General features: G+C 43.2%; 2 protein-coding genes across 5 annotated transcripts in view; one reads left to right on the top strand and one right to left on the bottom strand.

The window, feature by feature from the left end:
* Positions 1-1,953, top strand: part of CRYBG3 (crystallin beta-gamma domain containing 3) — a 124,429-nt gene extending 122,476 nt beyond the window's left edge. The window contains exon 22 of the mRNA XM_021070691.1: positions 217-1,953. Within this exon, the coding sequence (XP_020926350.1) occupies positions 217-305 (89 nt within the window). The 3' untranslated portion in view covers positions 306-1,953. The remainder of the gene's footprint in view (positions 1-216) is intronic.
* RIOX2 (ribosomal oxygenase 2) lies at positions 1,876-25,755 on the bottom strand. Of its 4 annotated transcripts, none has more exons than XM_021070692.1 (10): positions 25,658-25,755; positions 20,202-20,670; positions 15,500-15,619; positions 14,220-14,348; positions 10,710-10,813; positions 7,051-7,153; positions 6,109-6,277; positions 4,039-4,127; positions 3,033-3,122; positions 1,876-2,352 (listed from the first exon to the last, which is right to left on the bottom strand). In XM_021070692.1, exons 2-10 carry the CDS (start codon positions 20,631-20,633, stop codon positions 2,194-2,196), a joined length of 1,395 nt encoding a protein of 464 aa, XP_020926351.1. In that variant the 5' UTR covers positions 20,634-20,670; positions 25,658-25,755; the 3' UTR covers positions 1,876-2,193. The 4 variants fall into 4 exon arrangements, with proteins under 4 accessions (XP_020926351.1, XP_020926353.1, XP_020926352.1 ...); XM_021070694.1 differs by having other exon boundaries at positions 6,109-6,274; XM_021070693.1 differs by lacking the exon at positions 25,658-25,755 and adding an exon at positions 21,148-21,171.

Raw genomic sequence — 26,173 nt, 5'->3', positions numbered from 1 at the left:
ACTAATGCAACCATCTATTGTACCTCTTAGTTTTTCAGTCTGAGTCATAAGAAGGTCCAACTTGAGGTGAAGAGTAGCTACACCTCAGTTTAACCTGTTTCCTATTTTAGACTACTTTATAAATGACATATTAATTCACCTGAACAAAAGCTTGTGAAAACTATGAAATTAAGCACCTGTGTGAACAAATCTTTCCTTTTGTCATTTCTATTTTAGGAGGAAATTATTATGACAAAACTCATGTAATTGTAAATCAGCCCCTGGAGGGAGAAGAAACACAGAAATGGGACATTGAAATACTGTGAGTGTCTGCAACATCCCTGAGGAGACAGCAGAGGAAGAAGGATGCTCATGCCCTGTGGAAAGGAAGCTACTCATCCTCATGCACCCGGATCAGTCAGCAGAATGAACTTTGTCTCCAAGCTCCAAGACTATTGCTCTTAACCACAGAAAAGCTCAGAATATTCTTGCCAGTTATTCAGTGTTGTTCCAATGAAGGATACGGTATGAATTCTGGTAAGGGTTCTAGTCCTGCTTGATCTCCGGCTTTGGTGAGCAAGTTTCCTGAAGTCTGTTTTCTCTCCTCTCTACCTAACACGAATCCCATGCCTGATAGCCATTATAGGACACTGGTGATGGTGTCATCTGGATTAGTTATTAATCCCTTGGTAGATGCGTATATGAATGCAAGGCACAGGCAAGCAAACTCCTATAGGTCAGGTCATACTTTCAAACAGATAAAAATTTTTTAGCGATATATGAAAACATTTAATAAACCTTCCTATTAAGCTGCTGTATTAGATAAACATTAAAGGTTCTCTACTGAAGCTTTTACAACTGAAGCACCATTAAGTATTCACACTTTTAACTAACCCCAGAGAGGGGCCTCAGTTTTGTAAGGAAAAAGTCTCAAGTACTGGAGTGTTTTCTGTAGTTGTTCTTTGCTCAAACTACAAAAGCACAATAACCTATGGTCATATTTGCATTGTAAGTATTAACAAAGACACCCGCCTGGGTGACAAGACTCTAACCAGGGGTTAAACTATCCTGGTGTTGGGACCTCACCTGACATACCCTTGAGAAGTGTTTCTAAAGATTCTGTCACCTACAAATAAGAATAGTCAAATTTTTCTTTGCCTGTACTAAAGGGACATTTCAAGTGTTCAGCTTAAAACCAAGTAATATTTGAGCCTTGGATATACCATTTTACTTTACAAAATGACAGAGAACTCATTTTTTCACTCCCATTTTAAATAGCTTTCATTCAAGCAAAATCAGGTAGGATATCATCTTTGACTTGAATTTCAGGTAATCACTACCATGGTCACTATACCATTCACAAGCATTTTCCCCACCTGAGTTGGTTTTAAATTTACATTAAGACAACTATTCCCTCAGTCCCCTACTTTTGCCAGAAAGCAGAAAAGTCTGCTCTATTTTTATATAGAAAGAGTAAATTCTCCAGTGATATTTTTAAAAATATCAACCTATATGCACTTTAGAATGTAAAATAACAGTGACCTGTTTAAACTCAAAGACCCACTATTTTGAATATTTTTTATAGAGACTTGGTCTTTCCATGTAAATATTTGGTTTTTCTTTTTCCTTCAATCTCAGGCTCTTTTGTCATCTTTCAAGCAACATCTGTAAAACCCCCTTATGCCTGTAGATGTGAGTGTGGCAGTATTATTTAATGAAATTTATGTCAGGTAATTTTATTTTAATGGGGGGGCTTGTGTATACACAAAAGTATGTATATTTTCACTGTAAAAAAACAAGTTAAATTTTTTCCTTTATGTTAATTGTTTAAAAATTTTCTAGAGCCAATGAAGCTCTTTAACGAAGGTGTTTCTTCCAAAGAACAAAGCCAGGTAATGACATTTAAATTTAAATGATACATTTATTAGAACTGTGCCTTTTCTACCACACTGGATTAAATAAGCTTGTCAGAAAGTATGGTTTTGTCACTTCCTGGGACATTTAGTAGTTTGCTCTTCTTTCTTCCACATACCTTTGTTAGTACATATTACCAACTGAACACCTGTAACAGGTAGGTCTCATATCATTAGATACACAGGTAAGGAAAGTTACATTTGTCTTGTGCTTGGCTCAAAGCAATAGGAGCTCCCTGGCACGTAAATCTTTGTAGAACCAAGTGCCTATTTTATATAAACACATTAAAAAAGAAAGACACTAGATTACTTGGATTAAACACTCTGTCCAGAGGGATAATACTAGGCTTTGCTTTTCCTCATCTGTAGTAAGTTTTAGGTCCTTGACAGAAATAGCTGAACTATTCCAAATTTGCTTCAGTGCATCCAGATGCGATAAAGGAAAGCGAAGTCCATGAGACTGAAAAAAGAAACAATTTGTTACTTAAGTGGCATTTGGCATTTTCTAAAGTTCTCAATTAAAAAAATCATTAATTCTGATATCCTTCAGAATTATGTATGAAACCTGTTTCAGATAAGCAAGTTACAAAAACTATGTAATCAGATAACTTATAAAAGTTGCCAGTTCCCCTACAAAACCTCAGACTTCATGAAAGGCACTCTAATTTATTTATTTATTTTTTATTTTTTTTTTTTTTGTCTTTTGTCTTTTTGTCTGTTGTTGTTGTTGATGTTGTTGTTGCTGTTGTTGCTATTTCTTGGGCCGCTCCCGCGGCATATGGAGGTTCCCAGGCTAGGGGTTGAATCGGAGCTGTAGCCTCCGGCCTACGCCAGAGCCACAGCAACTCGACTCTAATTTATATAGTAAGAAATATTAGTCATTTGAAATGCTTCACATTTGTTCCATTAGACAAGGCTATATAGGTCCCCGCTATATAGGTCCTTTAAAGCTGGTACCCCTGTATGTGTGCCACGGAAATGTCTGACTTGATCATCCTCCATGTAAGGGCTCAGTCATTTCATGAATGGTAAGCCCACACTGCAGTGATAAAAAAGCACGTTACCCATAAATCAAAGGTAACAGATTCTTCCCAGCCACACCAATCACAGGAAAGGCATTCATTTTAGGTTGGAACAAACCTCTGTTTCCTCCTCATTTCCCATCATGTGTGTCTCTCTCCTGTTCTTTAAAGAATGGTAGACGTAAACCATCTTTTCTTGCGATTCATCCTTAAAAAAAGAAGTTGTCAGCAACAAAATATTGAGTGCTTGGTTATCAGGAGGGTTTTCCAATACAGGTCAACACCGGAAAAAAATCTTAATGCCTCAGTGCTTAAGTGAAATTTTACTGAACACAAAGAATCCTTCTGGTAAAAAGTTATGACATAATATACACACACATGCTATATGTATATAAAATGGATGTGTTCATTATTCTCACAGATTACTATTTGTATGTAGCAAATAAGCAGTCTTAAAATCACTTTTTTAAAAGTTAAAAAGCATACCTAGTAAAACATCTTGAGAAACTTGACAATGAAAAAGCAACCACTTATATATCAACTTACCAATGAAAACACTCAAGTTTCTTCATATAATCATAACCTGCACTGTCTTTTTTGCATTAGAAAAATGATATTCCTAGGTACACATTACTAATCAGCTAATTTGGGGAAGCACTGGGCTGGGTGGCAAAGTTATGGAAAGTAGATTTTCCCTCTCTACGATCTACAGAATAGAAAATTTTTTACACGGATCATCAATAAAACCATATGTACAGACAGATCTGTGCCATATATAGGATGGCTGAGGGACCAAAAGAGGGAAATGCATAAACAGGGTCTGCAGCCATCCAAGCAAAGGCAACTGGCGTGAATTAGGAGGGAAAGACCAGACATTAATCATGAATGAGGGGGAACCAGGAGGGTTCTGTGGGGGTGAGGACAAGCTTTCTAATGCCCACTAGGCAGGAAGCTGGACCTGGAACAGTGAGATCTGGGCATGATCTAATGTAAAGCGATGGCCCCTGGACTGAACTGTAAGATTCCCAGAGGAGGGGCAGGGCCATCTGTCAGTCTGATAGCCTGAGGCCTGCAATGACAAAGCCCTGAGAAGAAAGGAACCCTCTGCCTCTCTGGATACTCACTGATGGATCTTGATCGGGTCCTACAGTGAGGACAACATAGTCTCTAAACTGCAGTCTCACTGTGCTGTCCAACCTCGGTAACTCTCCATCTGGAAAACCCAGAGAAAAAGCCAGCCTTTAAGACAGGAAAGCAGCAGCTCAAACTTGTTTGTGGGAAATACACTTAGTAACAATTTGCAAGTGAATCCCAACATGGGGCATCCTCTCCAACGCAAGTATTTGCGTTCCCCAACATTTTTTCACTGCAGTTTACGTGCTAATGGAGCTCATTCTTAGAGCAAAGAAAGAGGTACAAATAGATGAAATAACAGAAGTTGCCAAGTTCATTAAATAGTTATCATCAGAACTAGGCAAGCACATACTATCACGGTACAGACAGGTGCCTTCTACACCTAACACTCTCATGTCTCTGGTTTCCATCCCCTGCCTGATCAACATGTGGGCTCTGCAAGGACTTCTGTAGCTCAAAATGCACCACCCTACCAATGACTAGTTGCATGACCATGGCAAGCCATTCAGCCTATGGAGGTCACGTGTAGTGTCATTTAAAAGCCACCCAACTAAGTCCACAGAAAAAACTTTCTTTCCTAAATTGGATTTAACTTAGTGAAAAAGCCACTACAGCATTAGCCTTACAAGGTCATAAGGTTGGGGAACAGACTGAGGGATCATAAACTAACACGGAAAACTTTTAATAAAATATTCTGGGCCACAAGCTGATATTCAGAACACTCTTCTGCTAAATATTAAATATGTGCTAAGAAAACAAACTCTAAACTCCTCACAGATACTAACAGAAATGTACACAGAATCAGTGTTAGAAGGGCCCTTGTAGATTGTGGATCTTGGTGGTTCTCCATGGTGATGAATAAGGCTTTTAAAAAGTTAGTGAAAGTTGAACTCACTCTACCTGAGAGAAGCCTCCCGAAAGCTGGTCTGGCGCTCAGGCTGCATCTCCGTGTTCTGGTGAACACGGCCATTTCATAGAACCTTGACGTTCTATGACGTTAAATAAAGCCGTGCTGCGATATGAGAGATCAAGACAAAACCAAGACCACCTCATCATCAGGTCAGAATTTAGGCAAAAACAAGGACACTGTTCCAACCAGAGAGAAGTGACTGTCCATGCCCCATCCTAATCTGAGGGCTGCTGCTGCTTTACCAATTACCACTTTGGCCACACTTCACTCTAGCTACCAGCTAAGATTAATAGGAGACTCAACCCCAGAATCCATCCTACTTCCTGATACCATCCAATCCAGAGCAAAGCCCTGCTTCCTTGAACCCCCCTGAACAATCACCAAACTCAAACCCAGAGCCTATATAAATCCTTTCCCAACATCCTTCTACTGAGATGCTCCAGTCCCCAATGTCATGTAGTCTTCCCCACTGCCAGTCAATCAACCCAGCTTTGTCAGACTACAGGAGTAAGGTGTGCCTCTGCTCCGGGGTCACCGATATCACCATCCACCCAGAAATCTATCAATGTCACTGTAGCCTAAACCTGTCACAAAATAGTCACCTGGGACCTGGGGAAGTTCTGTCACAATCTTGGTCATTCTTGTAGTTCACTACTGATGGCAAACATTTTACCCATCCCTGGATTAATTCCAACAAAATTATTTCAATGTTCAAGTTCTTAAAACCTCCTCAAGTTCCCGTTGTGGCGCAGCGGAAATGAATCCAACTAGGAACCATGAGGTTGCAGGTTCGATCCCTGGCCTCGTTCAGTGGGTTAGGTATCCGGCATTGCCGTGAGCTGTGGTGTAGATCGGCAGCAACAGCTCTGATTAGACCCCTAGCCGGGGAACCTCCATATGCCATGGGTGCAGCCCTAGAAAGAACAAAAGACAAAACAAAACAAAAACCTCCTGAAGATAAAGAATACCAGATGGACCATAAATACATTCCTTATCCCAAATTACAGTATGTCTATTTGACCTTAACACACTAAAGACAGGGCCACATTGATTTTAAAATGCTTCATATTCTCCATTGGCTGCCCACCCAGAAAAGTCTCACAATTTCCCATTTAGCCCCTAAACATGGATAGAAAAGAGCAAACTCTACCTGGCGTTGAAAGCTCTGCTCCATCTCCCACATAATAAGGTGGGAGTCTGTTTAAAGCAAAATCCTTCTTCATGTCTGTTGAGAACAGTTCTTTGGTGCCCTCCAGCCGGTCTGCAAGCATCCTCAGAAAGCCACTTAATCGTGTCGCAACATCTGTGGTTTCCACCTGCTAGAAACACAGACATGAATCCTGGCCCAGACTCTAGCGACTGTATTTGCCCAGGTCTCAAGCTCGTGACTAGTCCACTGAGCACCACCACCCAAGACAGATGCAGACCCACATCACTCCCTTAAGAACAATGTCCTGCTATTTCCTTATAGACTGTTTGTCTCATGCTGCCTATTGTTTGCCCCCCAAAAGATCAATTTTCAGGATTTTGCCTGGAAAGAGGGATCCCTAGGAATATGATGCAGTCCTGGCTTTGCCTTTTAGAAAGCAAGTCATTCACTGCCTAAGGTACCTGGCTTTAGACCATGAAAGCACCCTTTGCTCAACTTAGTACTAATGCACTCATCTCAAAAATAACCTAGCAGTGCCACTCTTTCAAAGGTGAAACCAGCACAGACAGGAAAGCCAGGGGATGCACCAAGGCCAGGTTCTCCAGAGGGTCTCTCCTAACTAGCAGTCTCATGTATGCTGAGGCTATAGTTCTCCAAGCCAAATTAGTTATTCAACCACTTATACAGCCAGCATTCCCAAAGTGGCTGCTCTTGCCACCACTAACTACAGGCAGTGGGCTGTCTGCACAACACCCCTGGTCCTTTGGGTCACATGCGATGTGCATCTATTCTGCAAACCACCCAGCCCAGCGGGTCAGCACAGGAGGAAACAAGCTTGGGGCTCACTTGGGAGAGTAGTCTGGGGTCCCAAGGAGGTGGCCACAGCTTCAGCTGGCCAGGGCTATGGCTACCCCTCCTCTCCCACCTGCCTTTGCTCCTTACCAGGAGCAGCTGCCGGGGTATGCCAGCCCGGAATTCCACATCTGCCTTTGCCATATCGAACACAAGCCCCGAAATGGTATCCAAAAGGAAATCTCCCCATGAACTGGAATGTGGACCAAGAAAAAAAAAAAAGTGAACACATAAGAAATATGCATAAAACACTGATTACTAAAATCCTAAAGCTAAAAACTGTCATGCCAACTGCCCTACCCCTGCATCTTGAGTTCCACGAATTACGTTACTCAGCATAAACACCTAAGACCTTAATCAACCACAGGCTTCTCTCCCTCCTCATCCCACTCAGATGGAAAGTTAGGCTTTATTCATGATTTATCTTAAATGTAAAGATACCAGAGAATTAACTATAGACTGTCATAAAGTAGTAAAAGGAACTGATTTTTTTTTTTTTAATGTTTCCGACTATACAGCACAACACCTATGAGGACAGCTCTGCAGTAAGCTTTTAACACTCAACCATTGTAACACCTAAAAAAATTATGTGCAAAAAAAATTCAAAAGTAATACATTTATAGTAAGGGCAAGATCCCCAGACTGTGTAATTATCTGAATAGTTAAATGTTACATTTTCCTTTGTCTCTTATAAAAGTGGGGCACTGTTCCTCAGTAAAACACCCAGTATCAACAATTTCAAAACAACTGATATTGCAACTTGTTAAAATCTAGCAATGGTGTTACTGGGGTAGAAGATGGAAGCCAGAGGCCAAAAATAACATCTCGAGTTGAGTGTCAGTGTTCAATTGCCTTTACTTACTCTGGGGAGTTTAGAATCTCTCATTCCTAAATGTGTGCCAATGTGAGAAGCACAAGATGTGGGGCTGCTCTCTTTAAACATTTCTGAGCTGTTTAAAATTTTCCTCTCTGTCACCAGCAGATTCCAAATTGCTGGCTATGTGCAAAATGGAAATTCACAGTATGACTTTGGTTTCTCACTCAGTAAGCAAAATTAACACTTTTATGCTTTCCTCCTGGAAATGTGGCAAAAGAGGACAAAAGCCCACACAAGAGACACTTTTCCCCAGACACCCACTCCTGCCTGGCAGCCTCACCGCTTTGTGACTAATACTACACCCAACCTCGCATCCTTGATTAAACTTGGACCTGGAGGACACATGCACACCTTTCCGCAGCATGAAATAAAATTGTGGTTCTCGGGGTCTCAGGTAGAAGTCACACAGCAGCAGCTCACGGAGAATTAAGTGCAATTAAGTCACGCATCATGCTCTTCTAGGAGAACAGATCTTGAGCCTTTCCAAAGTTTGGGAATAACACCTCTTGAGGAGTTCACTTTGGTAAAGAAGCCAAATTGACCTGCCACTGACCCACAGAGCAGGCCCTAAATGTTCCAACAGTGCTACCTTTGACAGGGGTTAGGAAAAGGCCCAAATCCTTACCCTGCCACAGTGCCTTAACAAGCAATAGGACGGAAGCACAGGAACATCTGCAGGGAGCAATGGTCCTCGAGTTACATCTGTCTCATTCTAGCAACAGCCCCACTGACAAAGGCACAGGTAGACACAGCCTAGACACACGGGTCACAGTGCTCTGTTCATCCACAGCTCCTGGCAGGCATCCTTTGTAACTCAGATGGCTCTTTCCCAGCTCCGCTGATTGGGACCAGGGACAGCCTACCAGTTCCTCATTCTTGGGCATGTGAAACAGTGTCAGGTACTATACTCAGTGGAAGCAAAAGCCAATAGGTTCAACGAGATGGAAAGAGGTCAGAGAAGTAACTGATGATATCTTGTGATGAGCCAATGTTGTAAGTAAATAGAAACTGAGGAAGGAAAACAAGGGAGGGAAAACCAATTACCAGAAAACCATTTGGTGGTGGCAAGAGAAACAAAAAAGGCAGAGAACTGGGGAAAGAAGGAGCAACTGAGTAACATTAGCAGCTGGACACCAGAAGATGGACATTCACAGGGCCAAACTTTGTGGCTACTTTGGTCCAGAAGAAACTTCTGGTTCAGGCTCCCTGGAGCCACCCTTCCCCACTTCCTGTGACACACTCTCTGTTACCCCTGTTGTTTTTCATGAGCTGCCCTCAGAGACCTACTGTTCCTCGCTGTGCAAGGAACCTAACTAGCCATGGTGACAATGGCATTTTTCATAAAGGAAGCCTAAAACAAGCTTTGGCTTCTACTTGTGGGCAAAGAGAGCTTACATTCGGGCCGGGCTCCAGCTAGTTCTTCCTGTCTCTGAAACATGTGGGTTTCCCCTCTTGCTAAAAAGCCAGATGAGGAGGCAAAGGAATGCTTACTCACTTGTTTTGCAAGATAGAGCTTTGAAGTTAGGAGGGGACTTGCTGTTCCTTAAGCCTGGAACGTCCTCTCCTACTTTGACCTTCTGACCTACTTCCTACTCATCGTTTAAGTCTCCCTCAGCTTGGGTGTCAAGTCATCTCTGAAACCTTCCCTGACGCCCCAGCTTAGTGAAGGGCATCCTCTGTGCTTCCAGAGCCTCCTCTGCAAACCAGTGAAGGGATGGATCACACTGTCTGATAACTGTTTACAGGCCTATCTCCTCTCCCTCCCCCACATCCAGAATGTAAATTCTCTCAAAGGCCCTTCAGTCCACTGCATGCAATCCCAGCAATGAGCACAAGGTCTAGTGCTGCATGATGAATAAATTAGGGATGACTGGTGTTTTTCAAGGGACCTGGACTAGTGAGGTCGCTGCCATCAAGAAAAAACTCACAGGGTGCTGCCACCCAGGTCCTGTCATGTGACGAGGAACTGGCCAAACTGAAACATGGTTTTAATTAGAACTGTTTTTAGGACTCACATGTGCTTTTAGGACTCACTGTTTCAGACTTCCTTTCTGACTTTAATTTCATGAACTATAAAAAATGGAAACCTTAAAAAAGACCCAGAAGTTTCAATGGATACTGTTTCCATTTGGGCTGATGAAAATGTTTGGAATGTTTCCAACAGTGGTAAGTGTTGCACAACAGAGTGAATATAAGTAATGTCACCAAACCGGATGCTTTTAAAAATGGTTAGAATGGCACAATCTTTGTTATAAACATTTTTTTTTTTTTTTTTTTTTTTTTTTTTTTAGGGCTACACCTGTGGCATATGGAAGTTCCCCAGCTAGGGTCAAATGAGATCAGTAGCTGCTGGCCTACACTACAGTCACAGTACCACCAGATCTTTAACCCACTTAGTGATAAGCAAGGCCAGGGATCGAACCCACATTCTCACGGATACTAGTTGGGTTCACTAACAAGCTGAGCCTCAACAGGAACTCCTCTATGTTACAAACATTTTACCACAATTAAAAAAAAAAAATTTAAAGGGAGAAGCGAAGACTGGGAGAGAGAGAGAGAGAGAAAGAGACTACAAGCCCAGCTTAGCTTCAAGAACACCCTATTACCCCCCCCCACCCCAGCTATGGTTCTATCTTCCCAAATCATGGGAGCCTTTATTTGGACAACTCTCAGTGTTGTGCAGAGTCAGGTTCATGCTGCTGCAGGAGGAAGCCCACACAAATGGGTCACTGGCACAGGTAGGATACCAAAGGAATATGAAGTCGGCTGAGGAGCTAAAACCCTGGGGCTGGATAAGCAGGAAAGAAGCGGCCAATTCCTCAGCCACAGCTCTCAGCATTGTGGAACCTGAGGCAAGAAGTAGAGCTCTCACCTGCTCTGATAGGTGCTGATGGTCAGGTGAGTGGAGTGGGCCAGCCCTGGAGGAGTGTCTGCCTGATGAATCGTTCCTCTAGGAAAGTACAGCAAGTCTCCTGGCTAAAGGAAGAAAAAAGGAAGAAAGAAGTTAGTAAGGAGGGTATCTTCACAATCTATGTTTTAAAGAGACAAACAGAGGCTGTGAGTTCCAATTCTGCCTTCTAGCAATCTCTATGCAGTAATTCAGCAGTGGTCTGCATGCTGGGCTCTGTGGTGTCCACTTGTCCAGCTCTGCTACGTCTGTGAGCCTGTCACCAGGAACCCCAGTCCCGGAGAGGGGCCTGAAGTCACTTTCTTTATTCACACTGAGCTGAGGCCAGATGCACCTGAAACTACCTGACCCTGATCCAGGAATCAAGAAGGGGATGGCCTGGGCTTGGGAAACCAGCTTCCTCCCTCTGCTCCTTTCGAATGGGGCAGTGAGGAGTAAGGGCTTGGAACCTGACAGAGGCTGCAACCCCAGCAAAGTCCTTACCCTCTGGAAGCCTCAGTTCCTTTATGAATAAGATGGAGGCAATCGCCCCACATCTCACAGTATTATTTTGAGGATTAAAGGAGCTCTTAGAGCAATGATGGGTTGTATTATGATTATTATTTTACCTGCCAGTCCCTGATATCTGTGAGCTCTTCTAAGCCAGATCCAGATCCATCTTGTATACCCAGGGCCTAAACTATCAAAGCATCCAGCCCACAACAGAGGCTCAAGAGACATTTGGATGAATGGATGAAAAACCCTGTAACCCTTTATTTGAACCTAAACACTAGACATAACAGAAGATCAGTCACTTTCTTGGGCAGGTGAGCCTCTTCCCATGCCAATGAACAGAAATATTTTCCCCAAATCACTCCTGCCCTTAGCTACCTCCTCCCTAATCCCACCCAGATGAAAAACACTCTGTAGAGCAGTTGCCTGAGGAGAGGAGAGGGTATTGTGAGAGTGACTCATTGCCCCTGTGCATCCAGGGAAGAGTCTGTTTCACTCAAGAAATAACAGCTTTTAAAAAACTTTACTTTTTAATGCTAAGATTTGCCTTAAGGCAAGAAACAATATACAATTATATAAGTATTCACAAGAGCTATCTTGGTGGGTCATTTGCCCTGAATAACACCAATTTGACAGGGAAACTAGTACTTCAAGTAAATAAATGCATTACACATAATTACAGGTGTCATTTTCAAGAGTCTGTATGCCAGCCCTCTGACCAAAGCCCTCCATCCACTCATTTATGCATCCCACAACACCTGATTAACCCTTCCCTGCCCACTCCCCAAGCCAGGCACTGTGCTAGGTACCAGGGAGAGAGCACTGAATAGAACAAAGACCTGCCCTGATGGAGCACATTCCAGTAGAGAAAACAAACATTTCAGAAGGGAAAAGAGACAATAGACAATAAAGACATCCTAGTGGGGGCGGGGGCAAGAGGGATAAAGCAGCAAATAAGTAATTTCAAGTGGTGGTGAATGCAGTGAAGACAAAACAAGCAGAGGAAGGAGGGGAATGATGCTGATGGACATGGGGGGCAGTATGTGCCTGGGGTTAACAGGTGCCATTTTACCCCAGGATGGTTCATTAAACCTTGCTCTGCTAAAGTGATGTTTCAGTAGAGACTTTAGGAAATGAGTGAGACAGCCATGTGACCACCTGGGGAGAAAGGATTCCAGGCAGATGGAAGAGCAAGTGCAAAGGTCCTGAGGTTGGAACCTGCCAGGCAGGTTGAGGGGCATAGGGTAGACCAGCATAGCAGGAGGGTAGTGAGTGAAGGTGGGAATGATAGGAGGAGAGGTGAGCAGGAAGCAGAGGGGCCAGATGACAGGAACTTCTGAGCCATTTTAAGGACTTTGGCTCTTATTCTGGGTTCAACAGAAAGTCACTAGAGGTTGAGGCAAAGGGTTCGCGAGATCACAAAGGGATCTTTATGGCTGTTATGCCAGAAAATCCACAAAGGAGACAGCAGATAGGATGTTTTTATATAAATCTTTGTCCAAATATTTTGTCCTGAACAAAGAGAAAAACAATGACACATCTGTAGGAAGAAGGAGGCTGGGGACAGGGTGGGACATGGGATTTGGTTTGGGGAATACTTAATTTGCCTTATCTTTTATTTTTCCAGGGGAGACATTAAGTGGGCAGCTGGATTATGAGTCTAGAGTTTAGAGATGTGGGCTAGAGATGTAACACAGCACTTAATACTTCAGTGTAGAGAGTATTAGAAACTTTGGGAGGGAATGCTGATTGATCAGAGAAGTCCAAGAAATGAGTCTTGTACCCTACCAGAGATGGGAAGGCTGAGGACAAAAGAGCAAAGGAGAATGAACAGAACAGTCAGCTGGAAAGTGAAACAAGAGATGGCTGTACCCAGGAAGCCACTGAAGAAGGCAGGAGTGACCTTGTGTCAAATGCTGAGGACAAGCAGCCTAAGATGGGGAAGAGGAGATGACCACTGTACTTGACAACATGGAGGTAACCTTGAGAGCAGTTCTGGAGAAACAATGGGGATGAGAGCCCGCTGGGAGGGGCCCCCAAGAGCAGGAGAGAAGAGGAAATGAAGCCAGGGCATCATGGCAAGTTCCCCAAAGAGGTCTATGTCCTAATCCTTGGCATCTGTGAATATTTACGTTACAAGGAAAAGGTAATTTAAAGCTGCAAATGGAACTAAGGTTGCTGACAGGGAAATTATCCTGCACTATCCAGGCAGACCCAATGAAATCACAAGGATCCTTAAAAGTGGGAGAGTATTTGAAGAGAGAATCAGTGAAAGCACAATGTGAGAAACACCAGGCCCCATGTTACTGGCTTTGAAGGTGGAGGAAGGGGCTGTGAGCAAGGACTGCAGGTGGCCTCCAGAAGCTGAAAAGGCCAGGAAATCAATTTTCCCCTAGAGCCTGCAGAATGAATGCAGTCCTTCTGACACCTTGATTTCAGGCATCTGAAACTCTTGTGGACATCTGAAGATGTTCTCAAGGGCTTTCATGATGACTATTCTTCTGGTACCTGTGTGCAGGGGGATGGGAAGGGAGTGCAGAGCCTACTGAACTATCAGGAGGAAGAGGGGTCAGACTGGAATTTTACCAACAAAAAAACTAAGGAGTCTCTGGCCATGTTCTGCTTAAACAACTTACAACCCAGCACTGACCAGTGTCTTAGATTTGGCAAAGGTGCCCAAGGTCACACCTTCCACTTTTACTCAAGGGGAGTCAATGGTCAACAAATTCACAATTCATTCCTGTTGCACTTGGATTACATTTGGAGACGGGTGACTTGGACAATGGACTTCACATCTCCTCAGCTCACCTCTACAAGTACAAACTCCTGAGTCTCCTTTAGAAGCTCCCTGTCCTGGTTCACTGGAATGAGAGCCACCTGCCCCCAGTCTCTTGGATACATTTGTAGGAGACCCCGGCACAAACACTAAACCTCAAAACAAACTTGTCTCAAGGAGAGGCGCCCACAAGGGCAGGCCCATACCTTCAGCATGAACTCGTATGCTGGCTTCCCAATCCTGTTCTCAGCCTCCACACTGTACTCCCGCGCCAGGGGCACCGTCGGCTGGTAGAGGCGCCAGTGTTTCTCTCCTTCCAGCTGCAGGATGAAAACCTACCAAGAGCACAGGACCCAGGCGTGTCAGAGAGCCTCCTAACAACTCAGGAGGCTAAGTGCTTCTACAGTGTTAGTCTTCCCCAGGCTTAGATGAATTACAAATTTCAGATAAAAAATAAAAATGAAAGATCAAAAATGCATTTCACTCCACACTTAAAGTTGCCACTAGTGGTATTCACTTTTAAAAACAAGCCAGCATGAACTCTGACACTGGAAGGCTATTCATTCTTTTCACTTTCATAGAAGCCTTGCTGAGTTCTTTATATCCCACTATCTACCTCACTATCTCATTCCTTTAAATCTTCTATCAGACAGCGGAAAACCCGTAATCTCTGATGGAAAAGCCCAGCTTCAGATATTAGAGGATAACTGAAATCCTGATTATAATCCTTGGCCCAGAGGAAATGTCATTCAACCAAAGATATTTTAAAGTTTTGTTAAAAAATTATATATATATATATGTATATACATATATAATGTGTATATATGTATGTATATGTATATAAACCTTCAGAAAATGTATTGATATCAAATTGCTCTCAAAGAAGGAAAAAAAGGGTTTTTTTTTAATTACTCTGTGTTCACACATTGTATTAGTACAAAAATAAAACTATGAAATACTTAAGCCAGAGAGCTAACACTGCTGGCAGCCACGGGACAGTGAAATCAACACTTGTCAAGGTGCCAGTGCTTAAGTGAAACAATGACCTTCACTCAAGCTGCCCCAAGATTTTCACAAATGGAAAAAATACATATTTTTGGCAGCTACAGAAAAAGGACAAAACGAAAGCAGATGTAAGGATTACTTGTGACCTCACTGTATTAAAGACCATACATTGCGAAATTTTAAAAAAGCCAATCACACTTTTCTGTAGATAAACTCAACAAATATCTATTTCACAGGAATGTGTGGCTCTTACTATCAGTAAATAAACACACTCTCCCCTTTCTGAAGGAGCAGGAAACCAGTTTGATGGGATTCATTTTGGCCCAATGTCTAAGGGAGGGAAGTCAAGTTCTCCAGAGCCGTCACAGGAAGAATGGGCAGAAACCTGGCCCAGGAGCTGAACTGAACCCTGACAACCCCACTAACCCAGGCTGGCAGCCACTCCTTCCTCCCTGAGCTGAGCAGCTTCCTCCCCTCTCACCTCAACATCATCATAGTGGGGCGGCAGGCCCTGAGATCCCGCAGGGGTTAGGTACACATTCGAGCCAACCAAGGAGCCAAAGTAGCATTCCAGCTTCTCTTGGATCCTCCAGAGCTCATCCTTAAAAAAAAAAATGAAGTGGAAAGAGGTGAAAAATACATCAGAAATAGGAGGAACATGTTCTTACTCACTGAGTCTTTATGGCACAGCCATTATGTTCCAGACACTGGGAATTCAGCAGTGACCAAGCCAGCACTTCTGCCTTCAGGAACCTTCCATCCTTGGGCAGAACAGCGCTGAGAAGGTGGTGGCTAAACGAGGGACTGAGGAGGTGGGCAACAGGGAGTCACAGAGGATTTTAAGCAGGACAATGACACTATCCAATACACTAATAAAAGCTTGGTCTGGCTATGGTGCAGAGAATGGATTATAGGAAAGTGAGAGAGCAGTGGGGACGTTCTGAAGGTAGCAGCAAAGGCAGGGAATGACCATGGAGGTGGGCAAGGGAGAGAGAAGTAGGAAAGATGCACTCAGGAAGCAGCACAGACAGACCTGCTGATGAACTAAGTGCAGGAAGGAGAATAAAACAGAGAGATACTCTTGGGATTTTGACCGAAGCAGTTAGTTAGCTCTCAGTTACACTGAAATGGAAAAGGTTTGCTAAAAGACAGGTTTTCAGAGGGAGAAAACAAATGTTGTGCATTAGAAGTGTTAGAGGTCTGAGCTGCTGGGACCTCTGTGTGGAGGAGACATCAAGTAAGCCCCTGACTGGCTGAGTCTAAAGCTCTGGCAAGATGAAGGGCTAGGGATTTACCTTTGGGAACTGTCTGAACAAAACTGACATTTAGAGCAAGCAAGGGGAGCAGGAATGACAACCTAGGAAGGGGGTATAGACAGTGAAGGGGGACCAGGGTCAAGGAAAACTCCCTCTCTCCAGTCACTAATCAGCTTTTCAGGGCGTAGTCAGACTAAGGGCATAGAGAGGAGCCACATGTTCCTGCAGAGAGAAAGAAACCTGATGGTCCCAGGGCAGGTGAGGAGAGGGGAGGTAGCAACTAAGCCACGTAGGTATCAGTACTTCTTGTGTGCCAGGCACTGCTTCCAAGTCTTCACCTACCTTAGTTAAACAACCGTCCCTGCAACCCTGTGTCACAGGGTTGGTACCATCAGTAACTTCAGTTTGCCGATGAAGAAACCAAGGCCAAGAACACACAGCTAATGAATGAATGATATAGCCAGGTTTCAAATTCATGCAGGCTGGCTCTAGAGTCCATACCTTCAACCATGACTCTGTACTGCCTCTCTTAGGGACTATCTTTAAAGAAAGTCACCTACAAAGAACACTACAGAGCCTAAAGTTTCAAGCATTACAGTGCTTAAGTGTACAGTGCCTGGAACAGAGAAGACACTGAAACATTTAAAATATTTGCTGAGTAAACCAATGACCAGGGCTTGGGAGGTAAGCCTACCACTGGATTGAAAAAAAGAAAAAAAAATCCACAGTATTAAAATGCCAAGTGGGAAAGACTGGGTCAACATGAAAAAAAGCTTTGGGAGACTTTTTTTTTTTTTTTTTTTTTTTTTTTTTCATTTTTGGCTGCCCCAAGGCACATGGAACTCCCGGGGCAGGGATGGGACCAAAGCCCAGCTGTGGCATCACAGGATCCTTAGCCCACTGTGCCAGGCCAGGGATAGAACCCAAGCCCCAGCGCTCCCAAGATCCCACTGATCCTGTTGTACCACTGGGGGAGCCCCTGGGAGACATCTTTATATAGACCACTGGGCTACTCCACTTACAGATCTCAGGGTTTCTATTTAACACAGGAAGAATAATTTAATGGCATCTGAATGACTCCCAAGAGTGAGCAGATCTTCCAAGCAGCCTAACTTACACCTGGAGTGGCCACCAGGACCTGGTTCTGTAACCACATTTACACAGTAACTGGAACTAGTTTCTCTTTCTCTCTCTCTCTGTCTCTAAGGGCCTGAGAGGTGTCTCAGAACCATATGGGTGACTTTATGGCTCCCAACTAAAGCTTCTGGGTCCGTAACTGAGCAGTTGTATGTATCTTTTCTTCTAAAAAGTTACTGAAAACACTATCATTTGCACAATTTTTCCATTTCTCTTGTACCTTTCCCTTCTGAATTTCAAGTGTGGCCCACTAGAAAGAGATGTGCAGTCAAATCTACTCAGTCCAAGTTGTAGTTACAATCTGGGTGACTTCAACTTCTTTATTTGTAAAAGTAAGACTCCCACCCTAAGACACAATAAAACTCACCTCAAATCTTATTTAAACTGCAAGCAACATACAAATGTTCCTGTTTCATCGGCGCTGACTCAGGCACAAACAAAACTCCTGAAATCTGTCCCTTTGAACTCATGACTCCCAACATCTGGGGATGCCAAGGAGATCCTCAGAATAATGGGAAAGGGAAGGCGGAAGTTCCTCCTCTTCTCCACTGACCTACCTATAGAATCAGCCAAAAACAACTGCTAAGACCAGCTCACATCCACATCTAAAGAAAGCTGAAAATAAACTTGCCCAAAGCCCTACTACATCTCAATTAACATCTTTAGATATAAGGTTATGAAAATGCTTTAATTTTGGAGTCAGAAGTCATTACTTAGTAACTATAGAAAAGTCACATCTGTGAACTCATTTTTTCCATGTGAAATGGAGACCATGGTGATTGCCCCAAAATATTTCAAGTGTTTGCTGGAAGGTTCAAAGTGAACATGTGTAAATATTTTGTACAGTCATCTGGGCTCTTGATATACAGAAAACCCAAAGCAGGTGGGGTTACCTCCTCACTCATTTCAGAATAATAAGCTGCGCACATTCTGGGACCAGATAAAGGGGTAACTGCCTGGTGTGGTAGTCTCTCAACATGGTCAATGAGGAACTGCCTCTAGACTTTACCCTGATATCGATATGTCATTTGTAAACACACACAACACTAAATATCATCATAATATAATACTTAGAACCCAGTTTCTAATGGAAGAGGGTGAGCTCTTGCAACTTATAGGTTTCTCAAGTCCTAGTAGTGGAAAGAGAAAAAAACAAACAGGATGCATCCTAGTCTAGCCTGAGGGCTGAGTTTAGACTGGGATAGCTCATCCTTCCTGCTTTAATAAACAGGGCTAAAGAGCTAAGTCAACAGAGCAAAGGAAACAGGTCCGTGGCCGCTTGAAACTGGGGAAGAGGAATGTGCAGTGTGGCACTTAAGCAGACAAGCAGAAGAGTCCAAGCCGATTCTCAAGCGTAGAAATGATAGCCACAAAGGGCACCACTCATACACCAAACAACTTCCTGCTGGTCTGTGAACAAATTGCATATAATCAACATCACCGAGCTTTTTCTATTCAAAGTTCTTAGGTGTCTCAAAACCATTCTTTTTAAAAAAGCACTGCTTCAAGCCAAGTAACGAGTCAAGCATTAGCTCAGGGGGCAGTACCATGGTGTCCATGTTTTCTGAATGTAAATCATAACTTGATGTGTAAGTGATTTATAAATTCCTTTTGGGAGCTAGGGCCAAAAGGTTGGCATTCCAGGGACATTTCAACTGCTCATAATTGCCTGAGATGGATTATCTGGAATGAGAACTTGTACTGAAAAGATTAAGAGTGCCTTTACTTAATCCAAAGTACAAATAGGTTCAGGATCCTATAGAGAAGAAAGGACAAGGCATTCACGGATATAACAAGGCTTCTCGAGTTCAGTCAGAAGCATTAATGGTAACTGATGACAAAGTCCTCAGAGGCACCACACAACCAGAATCCAAGGCCCCCTCACTGCCCCCCCTCCCCGTATGGGGCTTCATGCACTACACTTCTCCACCTCCCAAGTGACATTCTGATTCTGCCACAGATCACAGAAGGAGATTTCTGAATGGTGACAAAACTTTATCTAAAACTCAGAACAGGCCCTCAATTGTTCTGGTCCACCTGTCACCTAAAGAGCTCAAACTTTTAAAACAGCAGATTAGCTCATCCTAACTCTATGTTTTATAAATGCAGAAAGCACAGAGGAGGCAAATTATTTCTCAAATGTCAACCACTCATGTAGAATAAATAAAAAGCTAGCAATCTTCCTGACTCACAATTCAAAGCTCCCTCCACCAATGACTCCCCCACCACCTCCCCAGCAGCAGTTTCTGCCCCTGGGTGCCAGCCGGCCACTATTAATAAGGAAAGAGTTTTTCTTGAAATTGTATCTGGTATGCGGTCAGGTCACTGCTCTGAAGCCTCTGCTGAGGGAGATGCAGGCCGTTGAAGGAGGCAACTTCAAGAAGAAAATGATCACCTGGATGCTATCATGCCTAGGTTACAGTAACAAACTCAGCAGAAAAGTCTACCACATATCAGATCATAAACCAGCCCACAGAAACGCTCCAGGAGATTTAATGTCACTGTAACAAATTTTATAAACTTGTAATATAATTTGGTTTTTGCAGCTCAATGACACCTAACCAGGTTTATTTTACCCTAAGTTGTTGAAGACTCTATCAGTTTAGCCAAAAGGGAACATAAAAATCACTGAAGCTGGAATGCATTTGAAGGCCAAACAGGTGCTACCTCTTTTCAAACCAGCAGGAGGCTAATCATCATCAAACCACAGGTTCACCCCTGAGCTGATCTATGGCCAAACATTAGCACTTTAATACACATGAGAATTCTGCACCAGAGAGAACCTGTTACCTTAAATCTCTGAGGTTGGTGAAACTGAATGGTTGCCTTTTTCTGATCAAAATCTTTTCTCAGCTGAAGAAAGTGCACTTTGCCACCTTTATTGAAAACCTTCTTCTTCCCACTGACACACCGGCAGACATTTATGTCTCTTCCATAGTATATACCCCGGCTGCACAGACTCTTCAGATCTGAGAGCCTGAACAGGGACCTGTAATATGTGGCCAACACAGGGTCATTTCTCTGGATGAGAAGGGGCTTCTTCTCCCAAAATTCCTTGAAAAAAGTCTCTGTCTTGATGGGTGAGATTAAACTTTCAAAGAGGACACTGGGGCTGTCAAAGTTCAAAGGAGAAGGCTCACCAGCGGCCTCCACCTTCACCTGCTTACAAGGAACAGGCTCCTCTTCCTTCCCATTCCCTGCAGGCTTTGCTTTCTTTGGCATTGTTGTCTTCAAGACACAGAAGTGAGGAAATGCAAACCTGCCAAAAGAACAAAACACACATGTTTAGGCTTCCCAGTGCCGGTGTCAGAGGATCACGCACACACAACTTGCATGACCATCACCATCATGCCTTCATGCACTCTTCCTAAGCCAAGGCCATTTTCTCCATGATATGTATGATACAGTTGTAAGCCATTTCTTCCAAGACATGATTCAACCTCAAACACTACTCGGATCACATATTCATAGAAAGGAAAGCATGTTTCTCTTGTACCTAAGCACTAAGTCATAGAATCCATTACTTATTAGGAGGTATAATTATCCCAAATTAAATGGTAACTATCTCAGCAGTTCCTAGTCACAGTTTTAGCCTGTGGCCATTGGCACAACAAATTCAGGATTTTAAATTTGGCTTTAATCAGTACTAGGTCCCAAATCTAATTAGATGCACTCTGAGTTATAAACACTTGACTCAAGAATTCCCAGCTGCTGCCCATGGCCAGGTAATACTCACCACTGAACCACCCCCAGCTGCTCTCCCACTGGCCACCTGTGCCAGTGATACAACCCAGTGGCTGGAGCAAGAAGCTGCCTGGCCCAAGTCTCTTCCCCAAGCACCTGAATTGCAGCTTATTCCTAAAAATTGCCACTTTATCAGGAACCTCCCATTAAAGAATAAAACAAAAAACTAATTAGGGGCTGAAAAGTGAAGGGTAAAGATAGTTATATCCCAAGGCTTTTAAAAGCTCCAACTTTTTAACTAAAGTAAGATATAATAAAATGGTAACATCATTAACCTTTAACACGTGCTACTCCCTCCAGCTTTCACCTGCCCACACAAGCCCTGGGCACCTAGGTCTCAGGTGGGGTTTGAGATTCTGCATCTTTAACAAGCCTACCAGCAATGCTGCTGGAACACACAGCACACTTGAGTAGCAAGATGAGCAACCCTCCTGAATTTTGCCAAAGGTGTCTCAGACTGCCCCAAACCACAACTGTCATATTTACAATGCAGGAGTTCTTCATCTGGAGTTGAGGAATGGTATTTCCAATCACAGGAAATTTTCTGAAACTGCAGGTTTCTACTTTAAAGTACATTCCCCCCGAGGGAAGGGGAAGTCCATTGCTTTTACCAGATTCTTAAAGGAGTCCCCATCCCAAACAAGGGCCATGAACCACTATGCTTATAAAAAGCAATTTTTCCCAGAGACCAGTAACTTATTTGATAGTTACGCTTTTCTATTTTGTTTGTCAGAATTGCAAGAACACTATTTTCCGCTCTTTCGTCATTATAACTAAGCTCTATTCCCGCTACACTGTGGGATGAGTAGAATTAATGGTCTGATCTGGGAAGTGGGCAAAACGGATTATACATTGCAACAACTTATAAATTTACAATTGATAAATTCAGAATAAATCTAGAAAATAAATTTAGAATTAATCCCTTTGTCCAGCACACCTGGCTCATTAGTCACTTAGCGGTTATGAGATTGACTGTCCTGGTACGCAGAACTTGTGTTCAAGCGACACTTACTTCACTTGATAATGGTCCCAAAGCACAAGACTAGTAATGCTGACAAATCAGATATTTCTTACTGTGGCTAATTTATAAATTAAACTTTAGTATAGGTATGCGTAAATAGGAAAACAGAGTTCTGTACTATCCATAGTTTCAGGCATCCACTGGGGTCTTGGAACATTATCGGCTGCAATAAGGGGACACTACTGTAGAAAACTCCCTAGTGGCCTCACTTTAGCTTCTAAATTTTATATTCACAAATAGCTCAGTTCCTTCACAAGATGAAGTGCTTTTGGTAGGAAACACAGGACTATGGTGGGAAACTAATATAAATTGATACTAAAAGCCTACATTGAAGGGATAAGGCCTTAAGCTTTTTTTCTTAAACTTAGAGAAAAAACTTCAGTGTTTTAGGATATATCATCAATGAGTCACATTTTCTGAAAATGTTTCCTATTTCTTTTAAGTTAAAACAGACTAGCTTGATTTCTCAAATAAGAATCAAAGTTTCAATGAGACAAAGTATTGCTAGTACTTGGAGCCCAGAGTGAGGTAGAAACACAAGGAGGTAAAAAAACAGATTGAGTAAAGAGCATTGCTTGTCCAGGAAAGAGTTACCCGGCTTTCCTTTCTGGTGTGGGAATGTAGATTTCCAGTGTTCCCAACACCATTAATGGATAAGAGGAGGGGCTCCGTGCCTAAGCTGGGTGTACAAACAATTTGCGTTATACTGAATACTTGCATTCCTTCTGGTGGTCTGGAACTTTGATATGTGCCAGGCAGGGGTCCTATATGATGAGCCCCCAATAAAAACCCTGGGCCTTGAGTGTCTAATGAGCTTCCCTGGTTGGTAGCATTTCACAGGTGTTCTCACAACTAGCTGATGTAGCAATGAAGCTCTTGGTCTCCTTGTACTATAATAAACCAGCTGCAAGTCCTAGCAAATCACCCACCCTAGAGATGGTCTTGGTAACCTGATACAGTTTACATTTAATTTTTAAAAACTGTTAGATTGGTTCAGGTTTGATTTATTAAAGATACCTTATAATGAAAAAAGTAATTTCATATTCAGCCACACATTTCTTATCCCTCACAATTGGTCAGTTTAAAATTCATTTAAGGGATGTGAGGAGCAGGAAGATGCAAACAAAAGGCTTGTTTTCTTTAAGCACAGTATATAAATACACTATAATTACATTCACCAGGAAGTGTGGTGAAACAAAGTATGCAGAAAAATACAATCATGTAAAGCATTTTCCCCATCGACAATCAGTAACAAAATAAACTCCAACAGTGCATAGCCAATGCTTTTGTTAGAACATAAATTTCACTACTTATACTGCCAAAAGTTACATCATTTATTGTTTCTCTATGTTCATATTGAAATGATTTGAAGCTCAGTTAATTGGAAACTAGCTTAGAGGTTACTAGGCAAACATATCATTTCTCTGATTCTCATACTATCCATATTATAAAGACAACCACTCTTTAGCAGCTTTTGGGAGGTCAGTAACAGATGACAAGCCCCACCATATTAAACATACAAAAATAGTGAGCTGCATCACAATTTCAAAAACATAAAAAGTAAAAAACAAGGAAAAAAAAGTGTGTCTTAGAATCTAAGAAGTAGAGGAATTAAGAGAATGCTTGTCTGGAAAAGTACAGCCAACACAAGCCTGCCTCTAAACCTCACAGACCACCCAAACAGAAGTTAGAGTAAATATTTTTATAAAGCTACAAAAAAGGGGCAAGCTTTCAAAAAGCAATTGAAAATCTAAACAACTTTTGAAGGACTACTCAAGAAAATCAATACTGATACCCATTCTACAGTCAACAAATATTAAAAACAAAGCCTTTATATGTTTATGTGCCCTGACCTTCTTTTTTATAATATTCACTGACCAGAAGTCTTAACACAGTATAGCTATCTACACCTTCCCAGAGCCTAGTACAGGGTAAGGCAAACAGGAGCCCCTCAATGAACTTTTTGAATGCATTTTTTTTTCCGTTTTCATCTTTTGTATACAATTTTAAAGAAAATTCTCAAAAGCCTTACACAAAACAAAGTTGGGGGAAAACAGACGGTTTGTTCCTTGGGTATTATTCTTCTGATAGCAGCTGTAGCTAGGGTACTCAACAGTACTGTCAGAGCTGAAAGGCACCTTACCCATCAGTCACCATTACCAACAAGGGGAGGGAGGTGAGTCTTTATAACCTCCAGAGCTGCGTTTTAGAACATAGTCAAGTTATCAACAGCTTGTCAGCATGCAAATTTCTGTGCCCCAAATCAAGCCCTCTAAATTAGCATTTCTGATAGCTGGGGCCCAGAAATCTGCAGTAACACAGTAAAGAGAAGGAAGGGAGGGGGGAAAGGGAGGGGGAAAGGGAGGGGGAAGGGGGGAAGGGAGGGAAGGGAGGAAGCAGAGGGAGGGAAAAAGGAAGGGAGGGAGACTGGGGACGGAAAGATGAAAGAAAGAAGGAAAGCAAGCAAGAAAGAAAAGTAAAATAGCTCTCCACTGGAATCAGAGAAGACACTAAGCAAACTCAGCTCAGTTAAGCACACTCACACAAACTGAGAGAAATGATACACAGCCTGTAACAAGCTTGCCTACGCTGACATAAAACATTTCTTTGGAGCCCACGTTAATGTTTACCAACTGAGAAAGGGAAAAGAGGTTCTCCTGTTGACCTAAAGCTGTGATTGCACTCATCTCCCTAGTTCTATTTTAGAAAGAATGCATTGTACCTCATTAAGGTAACTACGAGGCTACAAAGGCGGGGAGAGAGGCGAAACTATCAAGCGATGTTGGAAGAAGCTGGATAAATTAGGTTCTTAAAGATGAGCCCAGTGAAAGTAAAATCCTTGCACGGAATTTACAGCTGATTGGGGAGTAATTGAGCTTGCGATTCCCTGGCCCATAGTTCTGAAAACACAGAGAACAACCTAGCCTTATTAAACTGATGGACGACCCAATTGTTCGGCAGCCCTTCTAGAAATATCGGGTGAAAAATGAATGGAAAGGGTACGCTGTCATTTTAAAGTAAGGGTTGAGCGAGAGAGACACAGTTCTCCCTGCCCGCACTTCAGGTGTCCCTGCAATAAAGCCAGTCTCTTAGGCCCAAACTACCGCCGGAAACACAGCCCACGTGGCTGCCGCACTAAGAGGTAGCCTGCTGCGTCGGGGCTAAGTCAGGCATCACTCTCCCCGCCAAACCTCCAAACTTTCCCGGTGCTCATCTCGCCTTGAGCCCACCATCCGAGCACGTGGCTACCCTCAGTAGCCAGGCCATTCCCAACCCTGGCTCCCATCCCAGCAGCAGCAATAGCCAGCGCCGGCCGGCCAGGGCCCGGCGGCACCGAAGCTTACGGCCGCAGCTCGGGGACCGGCCCTGCAGTCCTCCCTCACCCCAAACTTGCTCCACCCACACTCGCGCCTGGGCGCCTGAAGAGCACAACCCTACACAGTGGCGGCGCGGGACTGCGAGAGCGTACTGCTCCACTCACCAGGCTCGGCCTGCTGCGAGCCGCCGCAAACAGGACAGGCGGCGTGGGCTGGGGGCGGGGCGGAGCGGCGTGCGCACGCTCCGGGCGGCCCCTCCTGCTCCTCGCCACCTCCCTGCAGCGCCGCCCGTTGGTGGGGGTGCTTCCGGCGCTTAGAGGCCAAGGGTATTTGGGTTCACGATTGCTCTTTTCATTTTTTCGGTATTCAAGGAAATAAATTCGTTTTTTTCTGTTGATGTTGTTGGGTTTTTTTTTTTAGTTGGAGCTGGGTGAGACTCAGGATTTGAGGACATGCCCTAGTACAACCCTGTTCTTTTAATGAATGGAGAATCTGAGGACGGCAGAGGGAAAGCGAGCTACCCAAGTTTACCGATCTAGAGATCCAGGTTCTCCACGGCTCTCCTTGGGGCTCTCTCTGCTATGCTGTGCTGTTTGGTACTAAATCAATTCTAATTTATGTCATATTGCTCCCTGAGAAAGAATTAATTCTGAATTAAAAGGATACCGGAAATTCTTGTG

Source organism: Sus scrofa, chromosome 13, assembly GCF_000003025.6.
Source record: "Sus scrofa isolate TJ Tabasco breed Duroc chromosome 13, Sscrofa11.1, whole genome shotgun sequence".
In the NCBI taxonomy this organism is placed as follows: domain Eukaryota; kingdom Metazoa; phylum Chordata; class Mammalia; order Artiodactyla; family Suidae; genus Sus; species Sus scrofa.
This window is presented reverse-complemented; position numbering and strand designations above follow the sequence as displayed.